At 47.3% G+C, this 26,813-nt stretch overlaps 1 protein-coding gene across 1 annotated transcript in view; it reads left to right on the forward strand.

Annotated features, from left to right (window-relative positions):
- LOC147661045 (leucine zipper transcription factor-like protein 1) overlaps nucleotides 1–26,813 on the forward strand; it is a 393,806-nt gene that overhangs the window by 158,106 nt on the left and 208,887 nt on the right. The window contains exon 6 of the mRNA XM_086951370.1: nucleotides 12,359–12,424. Coding sequence (XP_086807496.1) covers nucleotides 12,359–12,424 — 66 coding nt within the window. The remainder of the gene's footprint in view (nucleotides 1–12,358; nucleotides 12,425–26,813) is intronic.

Below are 26,813 nucleotides of genomic sequence, written 5' to 3' on the forward strand. Positions count from 1 at the left end.
CAAACTACTGCCCCCACGCAACAGGCCCTAGAATTTTTGGTCCCTTTTCATGACCCGGGGACCCATATGCACGACACTGGACTGTGCAGACACCACCCCACGATTGTCGCCTGCTACTGGCGATGAGCACCGTGACGATCAGACATAAACACCTCCCTACTCATATACCGTCCTTTACTGTTGTACCCTCTTGCCAGACAATACTCCTGGGCAGCAGAGGGATAAGCATGGGGCCTGTTACACTTTACAAGTGAACGTTTTTCGGAGCCTAGGGTGAAGGTCACCACACGCCTTGTTTGCCTAGCATTGTATGCTTGCATTGTTAGTTTTCTACAGCTGAATGATGTGTACGGGATTATGCCAATTCTCTTTCTATCTTTGTGTATCTAGACTACTGCCTTACTTTGTTATTATTGCTTTGAAAATGACAAACATATAAAAAAAAAGATAAAGAAATCATTGTCGACGTCCAAACCACAGTCGACGCTACGATCGCCGATGACTGTGTCGACGACGGCACCGTCGACGAAAGACAGTGCCGTCGACATCCACTCCATCGTCGTCGAAAACTCCATTGACGGCGAGAACACCGTCAACGGGAACTCCATCGACCATGGTGCCCATCGGCGCTTCACCGCCGACGACTACACCGTTGACAGGCTCGTCGACGATGACGGATTCCAGTCTGAAAAGTACATACGTCCATCTCAAAATCACGAAACGTACGTTGACGCCGGCCCTGACTTCCCCTAGTAGGGTCCAGCCATTGCCTCCAGCTGACCTCTTGGAGGAAGAAGATTCTGACAAGGGCAGTATATTTAGGACAGCGACAAGCCCATCCGAACTTAACGTAAAGTATGAAGACAGTTCGGACAATGAGGATCAGGAACAGGAGAATCAGACAGTTTATCCTGAAGAATATCATCTGCCTCCACCTCCCATGGTTTGTCTACCGGCATCTTTGGTTTCCGACCTACAATTCCTCATTATGGACTATAAGGACTATAAGAGATTCCCAACTTCTGCAAAGTATCCACCTCCAGCTGTATCTCCACCGCCAAGACCGCAGATTCCACCTTTAAATCTACAGCCTGGGCCTGTCATTTCACCACTGTCCACCTTCCACGAACGATGAGGAGGAGGATCCACATGAGGAAGGGGAACTTCATGATTTCCAGTCTACTCATGATGAGTGGGACGATTATGTAATCACCTGTCCTGCATCTCCCGTGCCTACTCAGGCTGACTCGCCTCCTGAAGACATTGGGGGATTTCATAGTGGAAAGAGCGGCGCAACGTTTCCATATACCTATGCCATCACAGCAGCAAGATTGCTGCCTATACGATTTTTAGGAGCCTTTTAAAAAATCGGTCAGATCTATACCTCTTATAGATTACATATGGGATCAGGGTGTTAAAATAATGCATAACCCTTCCTCGGTGCCCCCAGTATTGCCTCGTCTGGATAAAAAATACAGAGCTCCAGATACTGCTCCAGCTTGCCTAACAGGGCATCCCAAACCAGACTCACACAGGCTGCTCAACGAAAATCAAAAAATCCTTCTGCTCCACTAGCCGCTCTTCCGGACAAAGAAGGTCGGCGGCTTGATAATATTGGAAAACATTTCTCGTCAATGTCGGCTTTAACAGTGCGTGCATTCAATTCCTTGGCACTGTTAGGACGGTATAACGGGCAGATGTGGGCTGACATTGGTCTGTATCTTGCGGCCTTGCCAGATGATTCTAAAGAAGAAGCAAAAAAGATCTTGCTTGAGGGCGAATGTTCTGCATCCGAGATAATAGATTGCGAGATGGATATCGCCTCTACTGGATTTCCCCAACTGGCTGGCGCAGCTGTACTACGACGCCAAGGTTGGTTTAAGGCAACTTCATTCCGACCGGAAGTGCAAACAAAAATGTTGAACATGCCCTACGATGGCTAGCTTCTTTTCGGAACGCACATTGACGAGGCTATTCAAGGTATAAAAAAGGGTACCGACACGGCAAGTGCTTTGGGTACCCTTCAATTCAAGAATCCGCCTTTTTGTGGCTCAAGAGGAAGAGGACAGTCCTCTACAAGGGGTGATTACCAAAGCCGATCTTCCTACTCTTCTAATCAGCAGTATCGGACACAATACCAGCAGCACCAGCAGCACCAACCATCCTATACTAAATCCTCCTTTCGTGGCGAAGAAGGTCAACAGAAGGACGCTGCTCGGCGACAATGACCTTTCACTACCGCCGGTCTCCATTTAATCTCCACCCTCAACAGTTCGAGGAAGAATTTCCCATTTCCTACAAAATTGGAAACAAATAACAACGGACCGTTGGGTTCTGCAACTAGTTCAATTCTGTCATTCACTAGAGTTCACTCAAATTCCTCCCCAAACCCCTCCCTGACCTATGCTTCACAAAAATCTACATATATCTCCAGAAGGGAGCTATAGAAAGGGTTCCTCTTTGTCAATGGGGGAAAGGATTTTACTCCCATTTTTTCCTAGTATGCAAAAAAGGAGAAGAAATGGAGACCAATCCTAGACTTGAGAAGCCTCAACAAATTCTTAAAAAAGCAGTCGTTTCGTATGGTTACCATCCAGGAGGTACTACAACTTTTCAATGCGGACGACTACATGGTGTCTCTGGATTTTCAGGATGCCTATTTTCACATTCCCATCCACCGGAATCACGAGAAATTTCTGAGATGTGCAGTAGCGGGCAGACACTTCCAATTCCATGTCCTACCATTGGGACTCAAATCGGCGCCACACATTTTTATAAAATGCCTCTCTCCGGTAGCCGCATATCTCAGACAACAACACCATCAGGTCTTTCCATATCTGGACGACTGGCTTGTCAAAGCACCCTCTCTAGAAGGTGCGTCCAGGCCTTCCGAAGCCTGTCTACAGTTATTCGATCGCTTGGGGCTCACTCTCAATCGGGACAAGTCTGTCCTCCGGGCTTCCTATCGTATAACTTTCCTGGGTGCTACTCTCGATACGATCCAGAAGCAAGCGTTTCCATCACAGGAGCGAAAAGACAAGCTTCTTTCCTTGGCAATTCGCATACGATCCAAAAAGTCTTTAACAGTGCGCCTTTTCAAATCCCTGCTCCGGAGGATGTCTTCATGCATTCTACTAGTTCCACTATGTCGTCTTCACATGCGACCTCTTCAAGAGGCGCTATCGGCTCAATGGATCCAATGTACAGGGTCATTCGACGATGTCATCCAAGTGACCCCTCAAATGGTCAAGGCTCTAAGGTGGTGGATTTGCCCTCAGAACCTTTCTCAAGGCTTGCCTTTCTTGCTTCCAGCTTCGCCGCATACCATCACAACAGATGCGTCCCTGGAAGGTTGGGGAGCTTTCCTCCCAGAACTACAGATCAGCGGAAAGTGGTCCCCTTCCGATAGAAAACTCCACATAAATCTCCTCGAGCTGCGAGCTGTCTATCTCGCTCTTCTTGTACAAAAAAGAGATTGCCAGCCTCACGTTTCTTTTCTCCTCACAATTGAGGGAAACAAACCACAATTACTCTGTGATCTGTTTGGTATATCTACTTAATACCTTTTTACTTTTTATTTCATTATTTTTAGATATTTCTTGTTTGAAAAAAACACATAAACACATTTAACACTTTCAACATAAATTCACTATACGGACAATTACATTCCACATTACATATATATACACTGTGTATTTCATATCGATTTTTATCAACAATTCATTTGTATTCACACAATGGTATCTGATTCTGATTTAAAACCAAAGGACAAAGTAGACATTTGAGTACTTGTTGTTCAATATACATCAATTACAGTATTTAAATATCATTTGATATGCTGCAGTTTAATGCATTCCTGTTTTAAATGCCAACGCGTTTCAAACCCAGTTCATCACTTTGTGGGTTCTCATCAGGGCTCTGTCTCTTTTGTGTATCTACAGAGTATATATAAAACAAAAAAAGTGAATTCTATTTTAGTTATATTTATCTGCTGTTTTCCCTATTTGCTCCTCCATCCGCATGTGGCACTACTTGCACCTGAATTCCAGAGTTCTGCCGGTCGTCTGCTCTACAATTCACTTGCTACCTCGTCTGTTTCTTTATCTACAATGTAAGTTATATATATAAGGACTTTTGTTTACATTTTCTTTGTAAGCTCAGGAACTCGTTTGCAAAAGCATTGCGAACGCCTACCTTCACAGATATTTATCTTCGTGTAGGCACCCGTATCACTTTATAATCTCTTCCGTGGTATATTCGATGGCTGTAATCAATATAAAATGCCATGATTTAATGTTTGCTACCCTCCATTTTATTGATTTCATTCTAATGTTCTTCTGACAGTTTGTACAAAAACATACCTGCTCTCAACTCGGCGCATTCATGCGCGGGGTGCAGCACGTCTCGGCCTTTGGGAGTTTAACTGTATTTCTCCTGCAAGTTATTAAAAATTTCGTCACCCAAGTGTCAATCTCCTTGCTTTCCTACTCACATTTGTTAACCTGCGAAAGGGCATACCTGCTTTCCCTCTTGCGCGGTCCCGCGCTGAGCGCTTTGCTAGTCTGTAAGATGCTTATTCTGCTTCCTCACTTTCCGTTTATCGTCTCTAGCAGTCTCCTGTGTGTACACAGAAGCCAAATTTAGTTTTAACAATCTATTTAGTTGGTCGCAATTTGCCTACTGTTGTCGCGCGTGTGTACCTGTTTCTCTTGTGTGCCGATTCTTGATCCGATTAATCCTTTGACACCGTGGCCATCTTTCAGTGTGTTATTTATGTGTTTGACATTGTTTGATAAATGTCGGCCATCTTTAAACGTGCAATTTTTATTTTGAGCCTGTAAGTCAGCTAGCCCGATGGCCATATTTAAACATAAAAGTCTGCTTATGTTTGAATTTTCTATTTTGCAAACTTTCCGGTTAAAAAACACTCTTTTCGGTTTTTAATGTTATGGCTGCCATTTTTGATTGCATGTCATCACTGCATTAGTAGTTCAAACTGAACATTATTCTCATTAAAGTCGCGAAACTTCAGACAGTGTGTTTAATCCTGTTAGAGCACTGTTAAATTTTAGGATCAAATTTGCTTCTTTATGCAAAAGCAACCTCTCTGTGTCAATGGAGCATTTTAGCTGATTGGCATTGTAAAGGACCGACCATCTAAAATCATTTTCCCCATGTTGTTTGTCAATGAAGTGTTCAACCATAGGGGCTGATGTCACTTTATTTTTAATACGAGACCTATGCTGTGTTATTCGTGCATTAACTTGTTGGTTAGTTTTACCGATGTAAATTTTTGAGCACGGGCACATTACAACATACACGACATTGCGTGTCCGACAATTTGAGAATCCCACATGTTTCCATTTAATGCTGGCATGTTGGAATTCTATTCCCTCAATCGTGTTGGCACAGGACACACAATTGCCACACTTGTGGTGTCCTTCAATGGGCTTCAAACCCCATTGCGATAATAAATCGCTCTTCGGTTTGGGCAAAGCTATTTCTGCACGTACTATGTTTTGGCCAATGCTTCTGTTTTTCTTGTAGGCAAACAGTGGGCGGGGAAATAGGCATTCTAGGTTCTCAAGAAGGTGTCAATTTTTTAAGACCATTTGTCTGATATTATGAGTGTCAGGACCATATGTAGTCATACAGACTAATCTGTTTGGTTCTTGTTTCTCTTTTACTTCCAATAGACACTCCCGTGGAGTAAAACGGGCCCTCTTGTAGGAATGCTTCAGCATTTTCCGTTGATAGCCTCTATCCTTCATTTCCTCACAGAATGTTTCTGCGTAATGGTCATAGTCTCCTATCTGCGTACAATTCCTTCTAATTTGGAGTTGCTGCCCATATGGCAAATTGGCCTTTAGGCTCCTGCGATGTGCACTACGATGATGTAGTATTGTGTTTTTGTCGGTTTTCTTTTTATATAGTGATGATTGCAAGCAGCCCTCAACACATGTAATTTGAACATGTAGAAATGTCATTCTCGTACTGTTTGACTCGATGGAAAATTTTATATCTGGATGTTTTGAATTGAGACACTCATGGAACTGCATCAACTCTGTGTGGCTCCCCTGCCACAGGAGCCACATGTCGTCGATGTAGCGTAACCACTGAATTATGTGCCCCTTATGTGGATTATTATTGTCCACAAATTTTCTCTCATACTCGGCCATAAACAGTACGGCCATCTCTGGGGCATAAGGACATCCCATGGCTGTCCCTTTTGTCTGCATAAAGAACTGGTAATTGAATCTGAAGTAGTTCTTTCTCAAAGCAACTTCTGCTAGTTTGAGGATGAATTGAGTGGGGACTCTATGCGGTCTTTCTCGAGCTTCAAGGTAGAGTTCCATGATTTCTAATGCCTCTTCCTGGGGAATCTGGGTATATAAAGACGTAACGTCCATAGTTACCATCAAATGATTTGAAGGATCAAACTGAGTACCCTCCACCTTATTTAAAAAATCGACAGTATCTCTCAGATATGACTTGACTTTGAGGGTTTAAAAAGAAGTCAACATATTTCGCTACTGGTTCTAAACACGAGTCACACCCGGAGACGATTGGTCGTCCCGGGGGCTCGTTCAGATTTTTGTGGATTTTAGGGAGGAAATAAAGGAGGGGGGTTCTCGGGAATTTCTTCACCAAGAACTCGCCCTCCTTAGGTCCTACGAAGCCGCTTTCTCTGTCTTGTTTAATGATTGAAGCTATAATGCCTTGTATCTCCTTTGTGAGATCTTCTTGTAGCTGTCTATACCACATTTGGTTATTAACTTGTGTTGACGCTTCAGCTAAATACTTGTCCCTCGACCAAATAACAACTGCTCCACCTTTATCGGCCTGTATCTCGCTCTTCTGGCATTCCTGCCAAGGATCAGAAATTCTCTAGTGCTCGTGCGGACGGACAATACCACGATGATGCACTATCTAAACAAGCAAGGGGGAACTCGCTCTCTAACACTCTCTCACGAGTCGCAAAAAATCTGGAACTAGTTGCTCCTTCACAACATTTCTCTTCGGGCAGAGTACGTCCCAGGAACAGACAACGTTCTGGCCGACTCTCTGAGCAGACAACAGGCGGCGTCTCACGAATGGGAGTTGAATCAGCGGACTCTCAACTGCATATTCTCTCAATGGGGCACCCCTCTCCTGGATTGATTGATTGATTGATTTGACCTGTTCGCTACCAAGCAGAACGCCAAATGCCAACACTTCGCAAGCTGGTGTCCCCAGAAGGGATCTCTAGGGAATGCATTTTCAATTGCATGGTGCAACGTCTTTGCATACGCTTTTCCACCGATTCCCCTGATTCCCAGTGTTCTCAGGAAATTGAAAACGGAACCTTGTACGCTAATTATGATAGCTCCAGCTTGGCCACGCCAACATTGGGTCACAGAGCTTCACCTTCTCTCCCTGGAACTGCAGATCCAGTTGAAACCGGTTCCCTCTCTTCTCACCATGAACCACCAACAAGTCCAACATCCGGATCCAGCATCTCTCAGATTATCCGCTTGACTCCTGAGTTCAGGGAATTCCAAGGCCTAGACATGCCTATGGACTGTAGAGCAGTTCTGCCTCGGGCTCGAGCGGACAGTACTAGCAAAACATACTCCTTAAAATGGAAGAGGTTCTGCATCTGGTGCAAGTCAAAGAAGATACACCCTCTCTCATCTTCTCCAGACCAAATATTGCCTTACCTTCTCCATCTGGCGAATTCAGGTCTTGCTCATGCTTCCATTAAAGTTCACTTGGCAGCAATATCCAGTTTCAGAAGATCTTCTGCAGGTCCTTCTCTTTGGTCTAGCAGGTTGATCAAACAATTTATTAAAGGCCTGTTCAGGACATTTCCTCTTGTAAAGACTTTACCTCCCACTTGGCAACTCAACACTGTTCTTGCTCAGCTTATGAAACATCCCTTTGAGCCGATACACAGAGCTGATCTTAAGTATCTTTCCCGCAAAACGGCGCTCCTTCTAGCCCTTACCTTGACGAGGCGAGTAAGTGAGCTTCATGGATTTTCAATTCAAGACCCTTTCCTTCAGTTCAAACACGATAGGGTTATACTACGAACAAATCCTGCGTTTGTGCCTAAGGTCCCGTCACACTTCCATCTCAATGAACCTGTAGTCTTATGTTCCTTTTTTACAAATCCTCACACAATGGCAGAAAGAACTCTGCATTCTCTGGATCTTAAACGCTGCCTAAAGTTTTACATTGACAAGACGAAGACCTTCCACAAGTCCAACCAACTCTTTGTGGCTTACAGTCAATTTAGAAAAGGTCTTCCACTCACTAAACAAAGTATCTATCGCTGGATCTCTGCAGCTATTATTTTCAGTCACCAGCAAGTGGGGCAGCCCCTACGTTCCCAGGTCTGAGCCCATTCCACTAGGGCTATGTCTACCTCCATGGCACTCTTTGCAGGTGTGCCTATCACAGACATTTGCAAAGCGGCAACTTGGAAGACACCGCATACATTTACCAAGCATTCCTGCTTGGATACGAAACTCATGAAGGATGCTGCAGTGGGACAGGCAGTACTACGTCATCTATTTCGATAGAGGTGAGCCTTCCTTTTCATCCCGCCATCCTTTCTTTTATACGCACATTTCTCTATTATTTTCCTTAATGGTTTCTTTGGTTGCAATTTGGTACTTTCTATGTTTCACATTGATATGTTATTATCTGGTGAATTCGTATATGCTGTACCATCCGAAATGGGCTTATTATTGCTTACTACTCTGATTCAAGCATGTGAATCTATGAAAGATACCCTAATACTGGATAAGAAATACGTCACTTACCTGTAACTGCAGTTATCCAGTATTGGTATCTTTCATAGATTCAAATGCAACCCACCCACCTCCCCTGGAAGGGCTCATCTAGTTCTCTCAGTAATACACCTACTTCGCACTGTGCTTACGAAAATTTGTGGGACTAGAGCTCCTTCCAGGAGGGTTCCAGAGGGTGGTGATAGCTGATTGGCTCTTCTCTAGAGTTTCGTCCTTTTTACAAAAGAACATGGATATGTTATAGAGTAATAGGTCAAAGGCCTTTCATTAGTATGTCTAATGGGACAACTGACGACTGGGAATGATTCAGGCAAGTGAATCTATGAAAGATACCAATACTGGATAACTGCAGTTACAGGTAACACATTTCTTTCCTTTAACAATTGTAGTACTGGTTTTGTTTTAAATTGTGTGCCTGCCCAGTATGTTTATTTAGCTCTATTGCTTAGGGGTGTGGTTGAACTTCGTCATTCTAATTAATTTTGACACCACTTGAGGGTTGTATCAGGTCCAGCGGGTCATGTGATCAAGACCGCATTAACACGATCGAAACACATCATGCTGGGCACTTTGCCGTTATATTGTTTCATGCTGAAAATTCTGCAAAAAAGCACTGCACTGTTGAAATCTCCACGCTGTGGTCCGTACCTGTTCATTGCCGTGGCTATGGTGATTCAGGACTCTGATTTTCATATATATATATATATCACCAAAAGTTTCTCCTTGCTGAGGGGCCCCGACTCTGACAGGGCGGTATCGGCCTCGCAGGAAAAGGAACAACCTGCTTCTGTACACTAGCACAAGGAAATGCCAAGACTCGACATCGGAGACAGCAGTGCTCTTTATTAGACATAGGGCGGCAGGTTAGAATCACTTCCAGACGCGTTTCGGCTAATTAGCCTTAATCATTGGAGGGTGGGTTGTATTGCCAAGTGGTCAAGATTTAAAGGTGCATACCTCTGAACTTAAAATACAAAAGTCCTTCCTTACCCATAATGCACCGAAAACGAAAATTCACGTCAGTTCAGGGTGCAATGCTGTGCAATGTGAAATACTTTGTTGGCTTGTTGCCTGCGCTTTGCACGCTGTTCCATATGTGTGCTCCCAAGGTGCTCTTGATTCAGCACTGCCACAGATAGTGAAAGTCCACAAGAGCTCCGGTCTCCGATGACATCAAGAAGTGGTGGAATACCCTTCTCAAACTCCCTTACTCGCCTTTCACTGTTTTCAGGTAAATCCTTTGTTCCATCTCTGGATAAGGTGGGCGAGTCATACCCCCGAATTTTAATCGCCAAAAGTTTCTCCTTGCTGAAAATTCAGCAAAAAAGCACTGCACTGTTGAAATCTCCACGCTGTGGTCCGTACCTGTTCATTGCCGTGGCTATGGTGATTCAGGACTCTGAGATATATATATATATATATATATATATATATATATATATATATATATATATATATATATATGTATCTGTATCCATATGTATATATATATCCATCCTACTGGCGGTCGCCAGTAGGTATATATAGTTAGGACCTAGTTGTTACCATAAGAAATTCCGAACATTCTATTGGGAATAACTTTGGCGCCGATTGAGGGATCTGCCTGTAATTTTCCTTAAATTTGCCTCGCTCCGCTCCTTCCCTGAAAGTTACGGGGGGATTCGTCAAGCGGGGGCCCAGAAAAAAGGGGGGTCCCAAAACGTGTTTTCCCCATGTTAATTTCGATAGGGACATTCTGACAAGGCTACAGCTCGAACGGCTGAACGGAATTATACCAGATTTGGCAAAATGGTAGGGACTGGTATGCAGCAGTGCCTTTTGTATGTTTGTTTAAATCCCTACAGTAGTTCTTGAGAAAATTGAATTTGAAATTTTTCAAATGGCATTTTCTATGGGACCTTTAGACACGGCTACAGCCCGAACGGCTGAACGGAATTACACCAAACTTGGCAAAATGGTAGGGACAGGTATGCAGTAGTGCCTTTTCTATATTTGGTAAAAATCCCTCCAGTAGTTGTTGAGAAAATGAATGAAAGAAAATTATATATCTATATGCGCTCAACATTCTATTGGGAATAACTTTGGCGCCGATTGAGAAATCTGTGTGTAATTTTCCAGAATTTTGGCCAGCTCCGCTCCGCTCCTTCCCTGAAAGTTTCGGGGGGATTCGTCAAGCGGGGGTAGAAAGGGGGGTCCCAAAACGTGTTTTCCCCATGTTAATTTCCATAGGGACCTTTAGACACGACTACAGCCCGAACAGCTGAATGGAATTACACCAAACTTGGCAAAATGGTACGGACAGGTATGCAGTAGTGCCTTTTCTATATTTGGTGAAAATCCTTCCAGTAGTTGTTGAGAAAATTAAATTGAATTTGATCAAAAATGTTATATCTATATGCGCTCATCGTACGCGCACCGTACGCGTACGTGCGCTTACCCTTACGTGCGCGAGCGAGTTTCTGATTGGCTGGCAGTCGACTGTCAACATTCCAAACTGTCCAAACCAGGAAGTGTTGGCCACCATCTTGTTTTTTCAGGAGAACTGAGGCACAAGAGAGCCCAAAACAAGAGTGGAAAACACGAAAAGGGGGCAGGGTAGAGACGCCCCAACCCTCTAGCCCTTCTCAGGGGGTCCCAAAAGGACCCCCAAGGGCAAAAAGAAAAATCGCGTACCGTGCGCGTACCCCGGGATCTGAACCCTGCCCCCTTTTTGCGTTTTCCACTCTTGTTTTGTGCTCTCTTGTGCCTCACTTCTCCTGAGAAACAAGATGGCTGCTCAGGTGGTCCCAGAAGGATAATAACATATATAAACGTTATCCGCTAATAGAATTAGCATTTACAAAACCTTTGAAATTTATTGAAAAAAAAATATAGGTTTCACGCCTGATATAGTTAGGAATTAGCATTTAAAAAACCTTGCAAGAGATGTCATTAGTGATGTCACTGACCATGTCAGGAATGATGTAATATGTGAAATCATCAGCAGTGGATTGCGGGTGCGCGAAATATAGTTAGTACAACTAACTATGTAGGAGCAATTTCAATTGTTTTTTTAATGCTAATTCCTAACTATATAAGGCCTGAAACCTATGGTTTTTTAAGTGATATATATCTAATTAGAGAGAGAGAGAGAGAGAGAGAGAGAGAGAGAGAGAGATAGATGATTGGAGTTGTATATACTCAAATCTTGTATATGAATGAGGGTTCACCATGCCCTCATTTCTGCTCCCTTTTTTGGTTTGCATTCCTGCTGACTAATTGATACTGTGGACTACAAAAAATGCACTTTAGGGATAATTATAATGCATTGCGTAAAGTATTAGAGGTGATGTATTGTGATAGAGATATACCTTCCTGTAGACAACAAGAGTATTAATAGGGTGGTAACCTGAACATGCCATATGACTCCTATTCAGATGTATGTACAGTTTATGTAATTTGTTCTGTAAAATATCTTCTTGGTATTCCAGAAATGGGCTTTGTAAATAGATGTTGAATTAGTTGTGTTCATTTAATCATGGTAAAGTTCAAGATTTTATCATTGTTTTTTTCTTTTTTGAAAGGAAATTGCAAGACTTAATGAGGAAAATGAAAAGTTGAAATCAAGACTGAAGACTATAGAAACACAGGTAATTTTCTTTAATTGCTAGATTTACTGTATGTGATGGCCTGCCTTGCACCTCAGTGTATTTGTTATACAGCACCATTGCACCTGCAAAATAAGCCTGCGTTATTAAATCACAGTATTAGCAAGCTAGGTAAATCTCTTCTGAGTCACTGCTGGTTTTCTGAAAAGCATACGTCTTGTAGCTGCATTGCTATACCCTTGTGCACTTAATTTAGTAATTATTCGTAATTCTGTCTGAAATGCAACCACTTGTAATTTGATAGGCCAAATGAGAGGGCATTTGAGTATTATGTAGATAGCTTTAAAACATTTAGCTTTTCTTATACTTTTGCTTACATTAACCCTTTTCCAATTTTCTTGTTGTTGCCCTTTGTCAAGGGCTGAATGCAATGACCTTTCGGGTAACTTGATTCTTGCACCTCAAAGGAAAGAGCTATGTCCTTCAGCTCCCACTCTGATCCCACACTATGACATGTTAATAGACCCCATGTGTTCGAGACACTAGCTAAACTGTATTTAGGAGGAAAACGCCTTTGGCATAAAGAATATTCCTTTCAATGGAAAACTGAAGTAAGAACTGGTTCTAGGAAGACCAGCCCTGCAGACTTATAAGAAATAGGACTGTAGCACTAGGTATGTCTGGAGCAAGGACTGGTCCAATACCGGCAAAGAAACTTCAACTACATTGCGATGCAGTGACCATAGCATTACCGGCTCTTTATACCCATGGAAACTAGTATATAACATTAAGAAGAATGCTGGAAAAAATAAAGAAACGTGAACCTTCTAGCAAACAGCCAAAACCTTCTTTAATATCTTGCAAGTGCCAGATTTCCCCAACAATAAGGAACCTTCCCATCCCGTAACCCAGGCAGCGTCTGCTCATTTCCAATCATTCAGGAACAGCGCTGCCTCGGAAGAAATGGTGTCACTGGATGCAAGGTAAGTCAGAGCTGCCGCAGCCAGCACCACATAGGTTTCGATGCTGACATAACATCCTTAACTGTTCTAGTAACTGTAGAAAGTTCAGCTTTCTGGATAACATTATCAGTTCTAAGAATATTTTCTTCCTATTTCAAACAGGGATGTACTTTTTTCTTCCAGATACTTTCCCTGTGAAAACAATGTCTGTCAGCTTTTTCCCTATCTTACCACACTAGGAATACTGTCTCTCCTAAACAATAAGTTGTTTTAAAAAAAATTGTTATACATTTTTGTTTAACTAAAGCCTTTGTACATCGTTATACAGCTTCAAGAGTGACATTTTACAGAGTCTGCATATACACCTACCTAGTGGAGGTCCACCATTTTAGTGGTGATCTAAACTTGGTTCCTCCCTTTTCAATACAGAAATAACATGAACATGCGACTACTTGTGACCGGCGCCTTTTAATATGGAAAAAGACCGTAGCTGCAGAAACGTGTTCAAAGAGAATTAGTAAACTCTAACTTGTGCCTCAAAAGACACATGCTGAAAAGGGTTTCTTTGTTACACCCAGAGGTTTGTGTAAATTCATTTTAACCAGGAAATTATTCCTTTTTCAACCGGTTTCTAATCTGCGATTTCCTGTTCTGAGGGAACTCATCAGATTTTATATGTTTCTAGGATATACCTTGGTTTGCTTGTGTAAATTAGCCTGTAACTAATAAACTAAAACCAATTTCTTGTTTTCAAGAAAAAATATACAAAATGACTGCCAATTACTAAGATAAAGGGAGAGTGTTAGGCCTGTCAGCCCTAGGGTGGTCTTCCCCTACATTGTTTTGGCCTATTTGCCTCCTACTGGACACCACATTTTTGTTGGACTTAGGACTCTGGGCCCCTCACCACTGCAAAACAGCGCTGAGGTGCAGGTGATCTCCTTTAAAATCATGGTGACCCTACTGTATCAGCCATAGGCCCTGCTACTGCAGTGAGGCCTACTCTTCATTTACATACTGGTAGTCTGCATAGTCTGGGACTTTTTGCAACTGTAGCCTTTTGTCCCTGTTAACAGACAGCTAGGGAAGGGAACACCCCAGAGCCTCCTGGATTTTTCCAGAGGTATCCAACCCCCTAGACTCTTCCAGAAAGTGCCGCCCCTCCCTGTCACCTGACTTTAGCGTATAATCGGGGGTTCTGGCCACATATCCCTGTTACACTACTGGACCAGGAAGACTCTCTACTGGAGTGAAGACTGCTGTGCTAGGAGGACTGCTACACTGCTGAGGCTGACTGCTCCCAGGAACTGCTTCCCCAAGTTAGTTGAGTTGCCCTGCCTGCCTGCTGATCTTGCCCTGCCTGAGGGCAACCAGCAATATAACCTCTCCAGTGTGTCTTCATAACATCTTAAAGGACTTCCTTTTGAAACCATAGCGCCTTTTCAGGACTTGCTCCCTGCAACGCTGTGCCTGTGACCTTTCAAAACCATCCCTGCTGCCCTGGGCATGTGCCTCTGCACCTAATTTGGAACTTTTCTCCTATACTGCCCTGCTGGGAAGCCCTGGAGCAGTAAACCTCGCCAGAAAGCGCTGTGAGCTAGAAGCGATGTTTATGCAAAATCACAGCCGCTGCCCTGGGACCTGATCGAGCTGTGAGGACACTGTGGCAGGAAAGCGCTGTGAGCTAGAAGCGCTGTTTGGCCAAAGAACACCGCTGCCGGCCCGGGCTTCTAATTGCATTGTAAACTGTACCCAACTACAAACTGCCTCTGCAAGTGCTGTGGCAGAAGCGCTGTGTGCCAGTAATCACCGCAGCCGCCCGGGGCCCCGAACACGTCGTGACTTAAAAGCGCCGTGAGGAAAAAGCACTGCCTGGCCTTTATCACCACCGCTGGCCGCGAGTCTGCAATGAGACTGGTATTACCCGCGAGGAGGCCGTGTCAGCGTTGCCTAGCAACCGGGATTCCCACCCCAGGCGTGTCACCACAGGCGAGCGGCCGCAGCGGAAAGAACCGCCCAGCAGGGTGTCGGCCTTTCCGGCAGCGAGGCCAGCCGCGCTGAGACTGGTGCCGGTTGCCAGGGATTGCCTCGCAACGAGAGAGCATCGTACCAGAAGCAGCACCAGGGCAGGGAAGCCCGAGGCCGCCTACACCGTCTCCTGCGATCAGCTGAGGCCACCCAGAGGAGAGGAGGAAGCTCTGGGCTGAGAATCGCCCGGAGAACACCACTGCAAGGGACCAGCTCCCAGGTAATCGGCACTTAGACCCGTGCTGCCGCTTGTGCATTGACTGGGCAGGCTGGGGGGAGGGGTCCACGGAACTGCAGATTGTGAAGCTAGGAGGGCCTCACTCTTGCCCCAACCCCTCTTCACACAAAAGGGGTACCCGGAATGGAGGGTTCCTCTAATTCCTATCAAACATCGAGGCGTGTGTGGGGCAAACCCTCATGGACACCGGCAGCATTCTTGTTAGGAAGCACAACGGAGCACATTGGCTCTGAAAGGGGGAACTCAGCAACATCCTTTAGGTTCCAATCCGGTAGCGCGAGAGGCCCTGCATATTAAGGACCGCGTCCACGTTCAATGGCCTTACTAATCCAAACCCACCACTCGTGGGGCTTCCCTCCAAGATTCTTCCACTGGGAGCATTTTCCCCACGTTTGAGACTGAACTGGTGATTTGATGAACATTGTCCCAAAGAGATTCTCAGAGCCTGCACGTCGATCCCATGGTTATATTGCATAAGGGAAGCCCTTAACATATGTGTATTTCTTTATTATTGATCTTGCCTGAAATTGAGATAAAGATATTTTTATTGTGATAACTAACTGGTGTAGTGTCTTTTTGCGCGTGATTCACTGTGTACTGTTGAGGTGTGTTGCACATGTACTTTACACATTGCCTCCTGCGTTCAGCCTACCTGCTTTGAGGTTCAGAGGAAAGCAGGGAATCTTGGGAAACCAAATCTTATGGGAGCCACCACGCAATTGTACTACGGAAAGTGATGGAGCGTGACATACATATATACTTTATACAGGGGAAGAGGAATGAGGAGCACCCATACTTGCAACAGACAGAGTCTAACACTCCATAATGTCCTGTCTCCATCCATCTACAAAAGTACAAAGTCTCACTGAGTGTGTTCTTCCCTATGTCTTCATTGACGTTGTATAGAAAGTGGAGGAAAGCACAAAAGAAGTCTGGAGATAAAATTAGGATATCTGAAAGAGACACGTTAGTGATAGATTCCTTACCTTAGAATATCCCCAGGGGTCAGACTGGATCCGGAAATTTTTGCGTAGCAATACCCCTGCGAGTTGGTAGGCGTCGTCTGCGGCTCCGCGTCCGTCGTCGGCGTCGTTAGCGCCGGAATGACGTCGTCGGAGTACTTAGACGCCGCCCATGTGCGCTGACGTCAGTTCTTCTTCTTTTTTTCGCGCCAGCTAGCGCAGATCCGGAGAAGCTCTACCCCTAGTCCTTTTTTGACTAAACTTTTTGATCTTTTTGATCATTTCTTTCTCGAGTCCTCGACTCTATCGGTGCCGGTAAGGATGCCCGGGTTCAAGCCCTGTTCGAAGTGCGACCGACTGATGTCGGTTACGGACCCCCATCGCCGGTGCCTGAAGTGCTTAGGCCTCGACCACGATGACCGCACCTGCTCCGACTGCCGGGCCCTGACGTCTAAAGCTAGGCGGGAGCAGTCCCGCAAGCGACTCGAGCTCCGGCAGTCGACCCCGCGCCGTTCCAGGTCCCGTTCCCACGGGAGGTCGAGGGACCGGTAAACGGGGTCGGAGTCATCGCAGCTCCGGGAGTGGACATCGGTCGTCGGGATCCAAGTCCTCATGTAAGAGGGATGAGAGGTCGGAAAGACATCATCGTTCCTCCAACCCACCCCGACGCTCGCACGATGCGGCTGGGGGTTCGGGGACACAGCCCACGCGGCTCCAAGGGAGTCGCAAGCGTCGCCGCCTGCCCCACACCTTCGGGTCCCTGGGCACAGCGCGACGCCGGAGTAGATCGAGCGGTACCTCATGGCCATGAGGTCCCTCCCTCCTCAGCCGGGTTCCGTGGCGCCTCCGGGCCCAACGGTCCCGGCTAGAGGCCCTAGATGGTCGGGCGCTCCGGCCCCGACGCTGTCGGGTGCTTCGGCCCCGGCGCCGCCGGCGACTTCGGTCCCGGCGCCGCAGGACCTCACCGGATCCGTTTCCGGATCCGGGTCATCGCCGGTCGACCTCACAACCTCACCGGCGTCGGCCCCGCGGGTGTCGCCCCCGGCGCCCGCTGTGGACGCCGTCCCCAATGTTCCCTTCGGTCCGACTCTGGCGCCGGAACGGCGCCGTTGGGCGCCGCTTCCGACGGCCTTTGGAGATTTTTATTTCCACGAGGAGGCCCCGTCCGTTGAACCTCTTTTACAGGAGACGGGTGGCGAGGAAGATTGGGAGGGGTCTGAGGACCCTCTGGCACTGGAGTGCCAGTCTCAACAGGACTGGACATATGAGCTTGGGGAGGCCAGTGGTATTGACACTTCGCCAGACACTGGATTTGTCTCCGCTCCGACGTGGCTTCGGAGGAGGGGTCTACGTATAGTGTAGTGTTGACTAGGGCGGCCAAGGTCTTAAACCTTGAGCTCCCCGTCGCGGCCGTGAGGACTAACCTCCTCACTGAGGTCCTCAAACCGCAGACAAGCTCCAGCGAGCCCCTGCTGCTGTTCAATGAGGCCTTATGTGACGTTCTTGTGGGCACTTGGTCCAAGCCCGCCACAGGTCCGCCTGTGGATAGGAACGTGGCCAGACGCTACCGCCCGGGCGACCCTTGCTTTTTGTCCACCCATCCCACCCCCGAGAGCCTGGTTATCCAGGCCTCCAATTCCCAGACCACGTTCCCGTCGGCTCCGCCCGATCGGGAATCCAAGAGATATGAACAGTTTGGGAAAAAGGTGTTCTCGTCCCTAAGCTTAGGGCTGCGGTCTGTCAATACTGCATGTCTCTTGGGCCGCTACACCCACACCCTGTGGGACACGGCCGCTGGCGTGCTGCCACAATGTCCGGAGGAGGTCCGGGCTAAACTCGCCCAAGCCCTTGTGGAGGGCCGAGATGCAGCGCGATATTCCATCCGGTGTGGGCTGGATGCCACGGACTCACTGGGCAGGGCGATGGCAACGACGGTGGCGGTTCGACGCCACGCCTGGTTGAGGTCCGCCAACTTTTCGGCCGATGTCCAGAGCACACTTCTGGACATGCCGTTCGATGGCCGTCGCCTCTTTGGCGACAAGGCAGACCATGCGCTTGAGCGTTTTAAGGACTCCAGGGCTACGGCCAAGTCCTTGGGCCTCTCGGACCCACGCCAGCAATCGGGTGCCTTTCGCTCCTTTCGTGCCCACCGAAGGGGTGTCCCCACACGTGCTGCCAGCCACGCACTGCAGAAGGTTCAGCAGCGCGGTGGCGGCCGTGGAAACCGCTGTGGCAGCGGTCTGGGACAACGGCGAGGCCAGTCCACACCTCCCTCGGCAGCACCTGCCTCAAAACCTTCCTAGTCAGAGTTTTCAGGCCCATGTGACGCCTGTGGGAGGCAGGGTTCGCCATCACCTCTCCCACTGGCGCACTATCACGTCGGACAGGTGGGTGCTGCAGATCGTTTGAAGGGGCTACTCCCTCTCCTTCGAGGCGACCTCTCCAGCCATGCCACCGCAATTCCACCGCGTGTCGGGGGATCACTTGCAACTTCTGCAAGAGGAAGTCACGGCCCTCTTGGCCAAAGGGGCCATTGAGCGCGTTCCTGGGCCACAAGTAGGGTGTGGTTGTTACTCCCACTACTTTCTGGTACCCAAGAAGGGCAAAGGGGGCCTACGCCCTATCTTGGACCTACGGAACGTCAACGGCTTCCTCCGGAAAGAGGAGTTTAAGATGCTGACTTTGGCTCAGGTCTTAGCTGCCCTGGACTCTGGAGACTGGCTGGTAGCGTTGGACTTGCACGACGCTTATGTTCACATCCCCGTCCTGCCGGCCCACCGGCGTTACCTGCGGTTCACGGTAGGCCAAGAGCACTTTCAGTTTACCTTGCTCCCTTTCGGACTTACCAGCGCCCTACGGGTGTTCACAAAGGTGATGGCGGTGGTCGCAGCTCATCTGCGCAGGTTGGGGGTGTCAGTCTTCCCCTACCTCGACGACTGGTTGTTGAAGGCGGGCTCGCCCCAGACAGTCGTCAGCCACCTCCAGACTACGGCCGACCTCCTGCACTTGCTGGGGTTCTCCATCAACGTGCCGAAGTCGCACCTGTGTCCCTCTCAGAAGCTCCTCTTCATCGGAGCGGTTCTCGACTCGGCGCAGTTTCGGGTTTACCCACCCGAACAGCGGGTTCGGGATATACAGGCTCTGATTCCCATCTTTCAGCCTTTATCCCGAGTCTCGGTCAGGTTGACTCTGCGGCTTCTGGGGCTGATGGCCTCCTGCATCCTTCTGGTGCATCACGCCCGGTGGCGGATGCGGGCTCTGCAGTGGGACCTGAAGTTTCAGTGGGCCCAGCATCAGGGCAACTTGTCCGATCATGTCTTGATCTCAGAGGGCACTGCGAGACAACTCCAGTGGTGGCTTACGGACCGCGATTGGGTTAGTGGCAGATCCCTCTCCCTACCCCACCTGGAGCACGTGGTTGTGACGGACGCGTCCCTCCAGGGCTGGGGAGGCCACATGGGAGAGGCGGAGATCAGAGGCCTCTTTTCTCCGGCGGAGTCCCGGCTCCATATCAACCTTTTGGAGCTGCAGGCGATTCGTCTAGCACTGAAGGCATTCCTCCCCTCTGTCCGGGGAAGTGTAGTGCAGGTGTTCACAGACAACACCACCGCCATGTGGTACTGCAACAAACAGGGCGGGGTGGGGTCGTGGACCCTATGCCAGGAGGCTCTGCGCCTCTGGCAGTGGCTGGAACATCAGGGCGTGACCCTGGTGGTTCAACACCTGGCAGGCTTTCTGAATGCCAGGGCGGACGAACTCAGCCGTCGGTGCATGATCGATCACGAATGGCGTCTGAACTCGGACGTGGCGCAAGGCCTCTTTCAGCAATGGGGAGAGCCTTGGTTAGATCTATTCGCCATAGAAGAGAACGCACAATGTCATCAGTTCTGCGCGTTGGAATTTCCAAGGCGGCACTCGCTCGGAGACGCTTTTCGTCGCGAGTGGAGTTGCGGTCTGTTTTACGCCTTTCCGCCTATACCACTTCTGCCCAGAGTGCTGAAGAAGATCAGGCGCGACGGGGCCCAGGTTATCCTTGTGGCTCCGGACTGGGCACGAAGATACTGGTATCCCGAGCTACTCAGCATGTCAGTTGATCCCCCGATTCGTCTGCCTCTTCGGGAGGACCTTCTGTCGCAGCAGCAGGGGACGGTCCTCCACCCGAACCTGTCCAGTCACCACCAACAAGCTTGGAGATTGAGCGGCGGCAGTTGAGGCCATTTGACTTGCCTCCCGAAGTCTGTGATATCATTCTGGCAGCCAAGCGTCCCTCCACGAAGTCGGCATACGCCTGCAGGTGAAACAGATTTGTGGTATGGTGCACAGCAAAGGCTGTGGATCCACTCTCTGCAACCCTTTCTGAGGCTCTCCTCTTTCTTCTTGCCCTTGCCCAGCAGGTCTCTGCTCTGGGCACTCTCAAGGGGTACCTTTCTGCTCTTTCTGCCTTCTTACGGCTACCTGATCAGCCTTCCTTATTCAAGTCCCCCATTGTTAATAGATTTTTGAAGGGCATCACACACATGTTCCCTCCTGTTCCCTTCGTGATGCCCCAGTGGGACTTGAATCTTGTACTTACTTACCTAATGTGTGCTCCCTTTGAGCCGCTCCATAACTGTCCTCTAGGTCTTCTTACTCTGAAGACTGCTTTCCTGGTTGCCATCACCTCTGCCAGGAGAGTGAGTGAGCTCCAGGCTCTTTCTTCTACACCTCCTTTCCTCTCTGTTCATCCGGACAAGGTTGTGTTGCGGACAAGACCTTCCTTTCTGCCCAAGGTTGTCACGGCCTTCCACATCGGACAGTCCATTACCTTGCCCACCTTCTTTTCGCCTCCGCATCCCTCGAAAGAGGAAGAGAGGCTCCACCGTCTGGACCCAAAACGTGCGCTCTCTTACTACCTAGATCGCACACGCCAGTTCCGGGTGGATGACCAACTCTTTGTTGGTTACGTGGGCGCTAAGAAGGGAAAGGCGGTACACAAGAGGACCATCTCGCGGTGGATCATCTTGTGTATACAGGCATGTTACTCCATGGCCAAAAAGGAGCCCCCTGCTGGATTGCGGGCTCATTCTACTCGGGCCACGGCGACTACAACTGCTCTGGGCCGAGGAGTGCCCTTGCAGGACATTTGCCAGGCAGCTACGTGGGCCTCGCTGCACACGTTTGCAAGACACTACTGCCTGGACAGCCAAGTCCGGAGGGATGGCTTCTTTGGCCGTTCCGTCCTTCAGGACTTTCTGGTGTGATTATTGGTTCGCAGACCCACCACCGGGGTTGGTATTGCTGGGGTATCTATTCTAAGGTAAGGAATCTATCACTAACATGTTTCTTTCAGATGCACAAGTTACTACTTGTGTAACGATATATCTGTAAGAGACATTAGTTAGGGATAGATTCCTTACCGACCCACCTATCCTCCCCGTTCTGCGAACCGATATCTAGGGTTAAGGTCATGCCCTTTCAGGGCTTTAGTTTCATTGCACCAGTGTTGGTTCTATCATGGCTCTGCGTATCTGGTGCGGAAAAGCTGTGACTGACGTCAGCGCGCATGGGCGGCGTCTAAGTACTCCGATGACGTCATTCCGGCGCTAACGACGACGGCCGCGGACGACGCCTACCGACGCGCAGGGGTATTGCTATGCAAAAATTTCCGGATCCAGTCTGACGCCTGGGGATATTCTAAGGTAAGGAATCTATCACTAACTAATGTCTATTACAGATATATTGTTACACAAGTAGTAACTTGTGCTTCTGTGTGCTTCACTTTCCCTTCAACCCCCATTCACTCTGACCTAAAAAAGAAAACATAGGTGCAGGGATGTTCGTCTGAACCACAAGTAAAATCATGCACAAATTTAGGTAGAGGGAGTAGGAAATCTGTGGGGCTGGGCTTGAGAGTGAGTAGAACAGGAGACACAAGTCATGTAGCAGAGGAAATGGGGCAAGGGTCATAGGTTGGGAGGAGGAACGCACAGGAATGGGGTCACCCCAAGCAGTGATGCAACAAAAGATACTACTGCCAGGCAGAAATTCGGCAAGAAAGGTAGGGCCGCCTCCAAGACTTCAATGGTCGTTCTTCTAGGGCTAATGCCTAGATGCATCAAGGGTTTTTGCATTCGCAAACGGTGCGAATCGCAAGATTCGGCCGTTTGCGAATGCAAATCCCGTTTTTGGGATGCATCAAGCATTTTGGTATTTTCGCAATTTTAGAAATCGCAATTTTGTTGCGATTTCTTAAATTGCGATTGCATTTAAGAAATCGCAATTTTGCGATTTCTTAAATGCAATGCATGATTACTTTAGAATTGCGAATTCGCAATTTGGAAGGGGTAAATTAGCATGAAGTTGAACTTCATGCTAATTTATAGAACACATTCAAACATGCACTAGTTGCATATTTTAAGGTTTTAATTTACACACACACATGTCCTTGGGTCATGTGTGTGTGTAAATTGCACTTACAGTTCAATTTCAGGGGTGCAGGGAGGGGTTCTTTGAACCCCTCCTGCACCCTTGAAATTGCATTCACATTTTGCAAATCGCAATTTGAAATTTGCAAAATGTGAATGCCTTCCCATTGATTCCTATGGGCCTTTTGGCCCATAGGAATCAATGGGAAGGGTTTTCCTTAATTGCGATTAGCAAATTGTGAATCGCAATTAAGGAAAATTACCGAATCGCAAAATAATTTGCGATTTTTTGATGCATAGCATTTTGCGATTTCTTAATTGCGATTCCTTAATTTTCGCAATTAAGAAATCGCAAAATGTTACAATGATGCATCTAGGGGTAAGGCTTTTAAGTGGCATGTACCTATTCCTAGCATAATCCTGGCTTAGTCCTGGGATTCAGGAGTACTACAATGTCACAGCAAATCTTTTTAACTCTGGCGCTTTATGTTTTCATCCATCATATGTAAGCTGTACGCTGTTATGTTTTAGGCTAGTACTGTAGGCTAGTACTGGTATGAACGTGTCTTGTATTTACATTTTCAATGCAGCTTGGTGAACAAGAAAAATAGAAAAGGATACCAAATGTTTCTGCTTTTATATTACATATTTTTATCCAGTATTGGGATATCTTTCATAGATTCACATGCTTGAATAATTCCCCGTTGTCAAAGTGGGAGTACCACATTACTATAAACAAGCAGTAATATATATACTATCATAGGCTAGAATGGCCCTAGGCCATAAATGTAATAGCTTATCTTTGTCCTTTTTTTTTTTTTTTAAAAAGGACCAAACTTGAACTTGTAACCAATCAGCTACTATCACCCTCTAGAACACTCCCAAGAGAGACTTAGCCCCTCAGATTTTGCTGCACGTCATTTGTGAAGGGAGACTCCCTGAGCTCTGCTCAGTTTTTCTCATTTTTAAGCTTGATTCTTCTGCATATTGCAAACGTCACACAAAAAGGCCTTTTTCGTCTGTGTAAGGCCTGTAGAAAGAATAGGGTCCATGTGGGTGAGCCACATAAGAACTGCATTTACTGCCTCTATCCAAAGCATGAGGTAAAGGAGTGCAAAAGTTGCCGCACTTTCTCTTCAAAACTTCTGCGAGACAGGGAAGGGTGGCTCCTATTGTGGCTAAAGAAGACCAAGACTCACAAAACTTCTTCTGAGGAGGACAGTGATTCCTATGCCAGGTCTCATAAAAGGGCTAGATCTTTGAAAGGTGCTTCAGAGGTGTCGAGAAAATCCCTCCAGACTTCCCATCAGCCTCACAGCTCAATGAAGGGTGACAATGTGTGTCATGTCTCTTCAGATTCTTCTGCACCTTGCCCATCCTCATCTTCTAAAGCCAGGGATAAAGATAGCCCTCATGCCTCATTATCTGACTCTATGAAGCACAAAACCACTTCAAAATCTACATCGACGACAACCTTGACAACAACGCCACAAGTGTTGACGACTACCAGAGCTACTATCGCGATAGCGAAGACTGCGATGACGGCAGCCGTCTGTGCCCCTATCTCGTCGACTAAGACCCTGCTGCCCACTAAGGACTCGGCGGCTCCGACGACAGCACTATCAATATTTTTTTCGGCAACAATGATTCCAGCGATGTTTCCATCGATGATGGGCCCGTCTACGATGATCCCGGTCAACGATTACTCCATTGATGGCAGTGGCATTGACGACAATACTGTTGTCACCTCCATCAATGACTATCTATATTTACACAATCTCTAGCACATCCATCTACCCTGAGGTCACCTCGCCGAGCAAGGTTTCACCTTTGCTTCTGACCTATCTACTAGATGTTGAGGACTCTCATGATGAGTGTCTGTCTGACCCAGCTCACAGCCCTTCTGAACTGAATCTAAAATATTAGGAGGAAGATGAGGACTATGAAGAGGGAGAATACTTCGAGTAGTATTATCCTCCACTTCTGAGATACTATGAGACACATGGTTACTACTCTGACAATCCCCCGGCTACCCCAGACCGAGGCAGAATACTGCACATCTTCCCTCATCGTTAGTGCAGGATCATGCTTTCGGTCTATCGTGGTTGTTTTCCTCAGTCTCCTGAATAATAACCTGATAATGCACCACCTTTACCACCAGCTACTTCTTTTCCTCCACCAAGTATGCATAGGATGATACGTCGGTCCCAGATAGCTGCGCTGCTCAGATATCAGAGATGATCCTTCATCCTCGGAGGAGGAAAGGGAAGAAGGAGGAATTTCAGATACTCATACACCTTTAAATGAATGGGACGACTATGTAATCCCAACTCTGTCTTCACCTCATCACACCGATTCACCACCGGAGGACATCAGGGGTTTCCATAACCTCATGGAGAGAGCCACACCCAGATTTACCTTCCTTGGCCTGTAAAGCAGTTACACTGCTTCCTTTACCTTTATTTCAGGGAACAGGCCAGAAAAGCTGTTCGTCCCATTCCAGTAGCTGGGATTTGCTAGGAAGGGTTAAAAATAATGAAAAACCCGACCACTGTCCCAGCTGTGCTTCCACGCATAGATAAGAAGCACAGAGCGCCTGAGGACTCCCCATCATGTTTGACAGGTCACCTCAAGCCGGACTGACGTAATCTCAAAGGCAGTGTAGAGGTCAAAGAACCTGTCCATGCCTATTTCCAGACCTCGGACAAAGACGGACGATGTCTTGATACCTTAGGGAAAAGATTCTCCTCCATGTCTGCTATAACGGTGAGAGCAGCCAATTCCCTCGCCATTCTCTGCCGCTAAGACCTCCATATGTGGTCTGATATCGGAGATATCATAGACCTCATCCCTGAAGAAAAAAGATAAGAGGCAAAATAAATCTTGCTAGAAGGAGAACAGACATCGTCCGAGATTATAGATTGTGTTCTGGACAGTGCCTCCACAGGCTTACATCAGTTGGCAGGCCCAGCTGTCCTAAGACGCCAAAGGTGGCTGAAGAGTGACCTCATTTCGCCCCGAATTACAAACATTTTGGACAAGGTGTAGGAGAGTAGGGTCTGCTTCCTATGGTTACGCCCACTTTTTGCTGTGATTCTCTGGTTTTTCGACTTTAGTGTGGATGTGGACCTGCTAATCAGGCCCACAGCCCAGCTGTTCTCTCTCTAAATTGACACCATGTACTTTAGGTACATACCAGATTGGTTACTGGGTCACCCTTGTGAGCCCCTGTATAGTGTTCCATAGGTACCCAGGGCATAGGTGCACCCTATGCCTACCAGGGGCTGTAGCATGTATTGTGCCACCCATATTTGCCTTCCAAACTGACACCACCGGTCTGTTCACACAGCCTGGGTAAGGTGGTGTAATCACCCCTTACTTAGATATAGTATACCCATATCTATATATACATATAGACACATATACACCTATAAGTCACTCCTCAGGCAGACCTTGACAATCCTGGAGGCAGAGTGCTTGGTTTTATGTGAGAGGGTGCCCTAGCATGAGCTGAAGCCCTCTGCAGCTTTCGGAACCATCTCCTTATAGCTGTTCTACGATATAGCCATACCATATACTCTTAAGTGCATTATAATCCTTCGCGGTTAATGCTAACTTTGGTTTAGCTTTATCAAAACATGTCGTGTAAGGTGTCAAACGCTTTGGAATACTATCCAGACCCCCCCCCCTCCCCGCCAGTCATAGCGGCGGGGGTAGCATCCCACCCTTCTAGAGGGAGATGTAGTTACTGGTTTACCCGGTTAAAGTTAAACAGAGCCTCAGCATCACAAAATGGATGCTGCTGCCACAGACACGAGTCTGCCCTCCTGCTGCTGG

Source organism: Lissotriton vulgaris, unplaced genomic scaffold (genome assembly GCF_964263255.1).
Source record: "Lissotriton vulgaris unplaced genomic scaffold, aLisVul1.2 SCAFFOLD_803, whole genome shotgun sequence".
NCBI classification, from domain to species: domain Eukaryota; kingdom Metazoa; phylum Chordata; class Amphibia; order Caudata; family Salamandridae; genus Lissotriton; species Lissotriton vulgaris.